Here is a 6000-nt window from a genome sequence, read left to right as displayed (position 1 = left end):
ACTTTAAAATTTCAATGATGTATATGTAATTTTTAAACATTTCCCCACAGACTTATGGCCGTGAAGTCCAGCGACTACACCTTGCTTTTACCATGGATGAGATTAAGTAGGAACAATCACGCCCAACTTCCTCGCAACATCCTTCCATCTTTTCTCGTATATACTTCGTGACAGGTGTCCCCTCTCCAGCCCTATCTTGCTCTTCAGACGATATCTGAAGTAATACAGTAGACCAGGGCCGGAGATGAAAAATCCTGTCACGAATACTTCCATTCTGGTTCTCCACACACACTCTTTCAACACTGCGACCGTACACAAAAAACCTGCCTCACCTTCCTTTGATAGTCCGGATGGCGGTACAATCTTTATCACAGACGCTGCTGATAGCTGTACTCTTCCCAGATGCGACAACACGTGTTCCACGTAAATTATCAAGCCCGAAAGCTCCGGGCACTGAACAAGAGCGTGCAGGACAGTTTTATCGTCCTGCGCACACCTTGGGCACTGATATCCCATGTCTGGACAATTTTTCGCGAACAGGTAACGCGTTCATGTAGCACTGCCAGGTCAGGAATTTTTGGTAATTATCCAAATACCCTGGTTTCTTTGAAACAGGTTGGCTAGCTGGTTCTCATCGAGCCCCAGAGCCGCTCCTATGACATCATCGCTGTTAAACTCTAGCATCCCTTTATAAAATACCGAGGTGGTATTCCCGCTGCCAGCCTTGCCCGCCCTGTGGATTAGCGTGGTCTTTTAATCAAATCGGGTGTAAATTCCTCCAAGGAGGCCGGTCGTGGAAAGAGTTCCTCCGCAAGCGAATTCCACACCTGACCACCATCCAGATAGAGTCAGAGATCCCTTAGCCTCAGTGCATACCTGCACATCATTAGCCACGGCATCCCTAACCCACCCTTTAGCGGTTCTTGACAGCATACGGAGCGCCAAAACAAGCGGCTTTCCTCCTTTCCACAAAGAGAGACAGAGAGAGAGACAGACAGAGAGAGAGAGAGAGAGAAAGAGAGAGAGAGAGAGAGAGAGAGAGAGAGAGAGAGAGAGAGAGAGAGAGAGAGAGAGAGAGAGAGAGAGAGAGAGAGAGAGAGAGAGAGAGAACATCAATATCCTACTGATTTTACGATGGGAATTTTCAGTAGAAATGTTCTTTAAGCAAATTTTAGAAAATAGAACTGCAAACTTTCGAATGTATTTAACTTTGAGACATTTTCATATTGTTTTTGGTTAATTTGAGAATATTATTGACAATTACAGCTACAACAATATCAACAGCAGAAAGCTCTTTTAGCAAACCCAAACACATCGAAAACTTTTTAATATTTAAAATGTCTTAAGGCGGCAAGCTGGCTGAAACGTTAGCACGCCGGGCGAAATGCTTAGCGGTATTTCATGTCTTTATGTTCTGAGTTCAAATTCCGCCGAGGTCGACTTTGCCTTTCAGCCTTTCGAGTTCGATAAATTAAGTACCAGTTGCGTACAGGCGTCGATCTAATCGACTGGCCCCATCCCCCAAGATTTCGAGCCATGTCCCTAGAGCAGAAAAGAATATTTAAATATTTAAAATGTCTTTGACTTGAGCTGTTGATTTAGTAAGACAGAATTATTGAATCAAACACCACAAGAGAAGCTGGCTTTTATAAGAAACATATAAGAAGTGTTGTAGATTTAAAAAGAAACCCAGCAAAGTTCATTTCATTAGCTTTTGGGGTTACCGCTTCTTTCTATAAGTATATACAGTTATCTGGTTATTCTTGTGCACAAGAAATAAAACATTAGCAACAGTTCACCAGTTGATCATACTGAGAGGACTTCAAATTAGACAACTGTTCAATTATACTTGTTGCCTTATACCCATAACCACATATAAAAAAAGACTTAATTTCGAATTTAAGGTCTATTTGAACCACAAATCCTAAATTTTGAGAAGGAGGATTCCTTCCTGCGGTGGTACTCAAAAATAACCTTGTTAGGCTTTTGCAAAAGTTCTTTTAAAGATCATACTCGAAGAGCTAAGACTAAGAGTGACATTCGATACGGAGCAGACGAACGACGAAGGCGATATAAAACAAAGCGGAGATGAGGAACAAATAGAGAATTGTACGGTGGAAAGATGGAATCACTTGGGGAAAGAGATAAACTTTTGAACAGTGATAATGAACTGAGCGGAAGCTAATGTTTTAAAAATGTTGAAAACCTTAAACTTTTACAAATAGACGAATAGTCATCAATCACCAGAAATGTAACAGAAACAATTTCAAAGCTAAGTTTATATGAAGCAAATGAAAAGTGTAGTGACGTCATAGGCGCCATTGCTGAATCCTTAACCACGCATGCGTGGGTTTAAACATCGAAGCGTTCCTGCTTTTAGACAGACTCTTACCAAGGCAGACAGCGACCAAGCAAGACGTCTAAGCAAGCTCTCCCATTTGAGTGTGGTTGAACCAAGTTGTCTCTATAACGACACCAGCACGAAGAACCGTACATCTACATTTCAGGCTACTCTAAAACCGGACAATTAGAAGCTGTTTACCTTTTCCACCGAACAATAAATATTTGTTGTTGTTGATCAGTTTGAAGTTTCTGCGTTCGGTTCTCTTCCAATTTAATGTATGAGAGTTAGGTGTATATCTAAAGATATATAACCCGCTCTCCTAAAAAGGAATTGGAACGATGCAAGAAGGAACACTAAAAAGAACGAACTATGATGGAAAAGAACAAGAGAATATATAAGTAGTGATGTTTTAGAAAGTAAACTGTAAGAGCAATTGATAATTATAAGGAAATATAATGAACTATGGAGAAAGTACCTCTATGTTTAGCCCCTTGTGTGCAATAAAGAAATAAGAAAGTACAGAATAAAGGGGATGCGAAAGCTGACAATGGTTAGAGAGAGTGATTGTGAAAACAGCTAGGGTTGAACGGTATGAAAAACGGATAAACCAATATAGACAAAACGCTATCTTAAGAGTAAACTAGAAATTTTTTTTTTACCAGGTGTGTAAAGAAATTATCAGATACGAAAGAGCAATTCTTGATGATGGAAAAGCTTCTGGAATGACATTTAGGAGCTTGTTTAAAAACTACCAATGTAAAGGAGTATAAAATTTCTGATAAGAAATATTAAGACAAATAAAAAGGGCATATATAAGATAAAATCCTTACAGAACAGAAAAATATGTCAGCAACCAGCCTGTTTGACCATTTTGACCCAATCAGAAGTTGTCAACTATAAACAAATGAAATATTGGCGGAATTCGGCTTTGTGCACGTCATATAACCCCTCATAGGTTTTTTACTTTTTTGAATTTTCAGAAATTTTTTTTGTGAATTTGTATTCCACACACGGGAATTCATAAAATTATGCAAAACCACCCACCGACCCACCAAAAAAAAATTTAAAAAGAAGAAGAAAGAGAAAATTGCCGTGTGATTTAAGGCCTATTTGGCTATTATTTCTAGCACATCTTACGACCACGTCATACTTCATGTATTTTAAGTATTTAGATAAGCAGAAAATGAGCACATGGGTAAACAGCTTGGTAACAGCTTGACATGTTACTATGGAAACAGACACCTATATGTCTGTGGCTTTCGACTGGCTAAAATTAACCAAAATTTGCAAACTTTAAAAGCTATTAAATCAATTCGAATAGATATTGAAGAAATTGAAAAGTGACAGCCAAACACAAAAGATCCTTCTTCAGATGGTGTAGATTGCCATTATATCGAAATTTAATATGCGTGCGTGATGGTGAATGCGCACACATACATACTAACACACATCAGATATTCTTTTCAATATTTTAAAGTTCATTTTGCCGATATCTATATGATGCATGTCATATATGCATGCGCTCACTTTTTCCTCCCACATTGAATTTTGATATAATCGTAGTCTACACTGTCTAAAACATAAAACATTCCATTGAGAAATAACCATTTTCGGAGGGTGGAGCACATTTGTGTAGATATGCCCAGGAAATATTCTCGACAACAAACAAATCACACCATCGTCAACAGTGACATATTTATTAATAACAAGATAATACAATAAAACCAGAGTATTTCTGATTTTAACATACATACTCATAAAACAATTGACATAGTAGTAATTGATATAACTTCAACATATCTAAAATTAATCGCAATGCCATTAACAATAGTTTAGATCTTAGTAACTTTCTTCGTTAATTTGTTAACCAGTTTTTACTACTACTACTACTATAGTAAGTTAATGTATCTCCTTGCATTTATCATTGCTGATAAATAATATGCAATCAAATTACAATAAAACACACATTCAACGCACATGCATACTAATCTGAATACTTCTTTGTCTTCTTCTAATTATTTCCCATTTAATTCTGACCTGGAAAATTATAATAAATTAGTCTACATGATTCTTAGCATTGGTGTAAAATAAAACTGAAAGCAGGAACAGTTTAATAAATGCATGTAGTCAAGGGAAGCAACTCTAAACGTATGACTACCACCACGCCAGGACCTGATTTGTGCGTTGCAACTTTTCTCCCTTGTTTTAAAGAAAACAACATTTAGTTTCGCGGGTACGAACAGCTGAGAGCATATTACACAACAGAAAAAACTAAGACAACTTCTTCATAACATCGAAGAGCTGGAGACTGATAATAGAGAAACATGCAAGTTGATAAAACTAAACGTGTCGGCCGTTGGTATTTCGGCGGGGTTGCTAGTGCTCTGGCAGCTTGTTGTACCCATCCACTGGACTTGCTGAAGGTAACGTGCAATCGTTTCTATAGGTTTGCAAACTTAGAGCCACGTCTGCAGCATGGTTTTTTTTATATTTTCCTTAGAATCATCAGAATTTACAATGACACGCTATTTGTTCTAAGTATAATTTAGAATTTGTTTCTAATCCTACATGCTTCACCCTTAGTTATTTCGTATATTTTTATTGATTTAACAGTAATGATAAGTTGGTATCGTATTCAGTGAAAAAAACAAAAACTAAAACCTTTTTCAAAATTTCGTCTTCTACTATGTTTTCTTTAAACGTCCCTGTATTAATAAACTTATTCATTAAGAATTCTAAACCATTTATAAAAGTCCAATAAATTTCCTTCTCTGTTTATAATTAGGTCTCACATATTTACTGGGCGTAGCGTTACTGATTCTTTATTTTTCTGTATATCCCGTGTTTATTGTTAAGGAATTGTTGTTTGAAAACAAGCATTGTTATTATCGTCTGGTACGTCTCGAATATCTATGAAACATGATAAATACCGAAATAAAATCTGTTGCTTCTTGTTTTGATTTCTAACAAGAATACAATGACCCCGATCGATAGACAATGTAAAACGGTGCGAACTGGTATGTTAATTCATTTGCCTAAATTTAACACTAGTGTTAAAAAATGTAAGCTCTGTACGAGTCGATTCTGTTGTCTTGTTCCGATTCTTATCTGAAATTAATTCTCAACACTAATGCCATCAAAAAAGGTGTGAAGGTCACTACTTCTTATCCTAAGATAATAGGATCTGTGCATTTAATTAAAAGAAACATGGAGTGCATATTTTTCCCCCTGTAAGCTAGAAATTTGTGTTTCTTCACTTTTGATGAGGACAGTTTGTCTTTCATGTATTCTGGTCAAGGTTGTGAGATTAAAAAAATTTCGCTGTCAAGTTAGATTTCTTTCTACAGTACTAAGTTCCTTGCGATACTTGTTCTGCACCAAGTTACAGACACTCCCTTGCCGCTCACCATTAGAAATGAATCAAATCAATAATTTGTTTGTCAACGACGCTATTATTCACCAGTTGCGATATAATTATAATGGCTTCTGATTTAAGCACGAGACGAGCAGTTTTGAAGGGAGGGGGTCTAATTGATGTCATTGATCCCAAGCTTTGATTAGAACCTTATTTTATCGACCTGGTAGGATGAAAGAAAAAGTGATCTGGGTGGGATCTAATAGCAATAATAATTACAATAATAATCTTTTCTACTATA

The 6000-nt window shown here is 36.8% G+C and overlaps 1 protein-coding gene across 1 annotated transcript in view; it reads left to right on the top strand.

The window, feature by feature from the left end:
- Nucleotides 1-2387: 2387 nt before the first annotated feature.
- LOC106867962 (mitochondrial dicarboxylate carrier) overlaps nucleotides 2388-6000 on the top strand; it is a 70274-nt gene continuing 66661 nt past the window's right edge. Inside the window, exon 1 of the mRNA XM_014913044.3 lies at nucleotides 2388-4767. Coding sequence (XP_014768530.1) covers nucleotides 4669-4767 — 99 coding nt within the window. The 5' untranslated portion in view covers nucleotides 2388-4668. The remainder of the gene's footprint in view (nucleotides 4768-6000) is intronic.

The sequence above is a fragment of the Octopus bimaculoides genome, chromosome 2 (assembly GCF_046866305.1).
Source record: "Octopus bimaculoides isolate indiv1 chromosome 2, ASM4686630v1, whole genome shotgun sequence".
Classification (NCBI taxonomy): domain Eukaryota; kingdom Metazoa; phylum Mollusca; class Cephalopoda; order Octopoda; family Octopodidae; genus Octopus; species Octopus bimaculoides.
The sequence above is the reverse complement of the archived record's forward strand: the minus strand, read 5'-3'. Positions and strand labels throughout refer to the sequence as shown.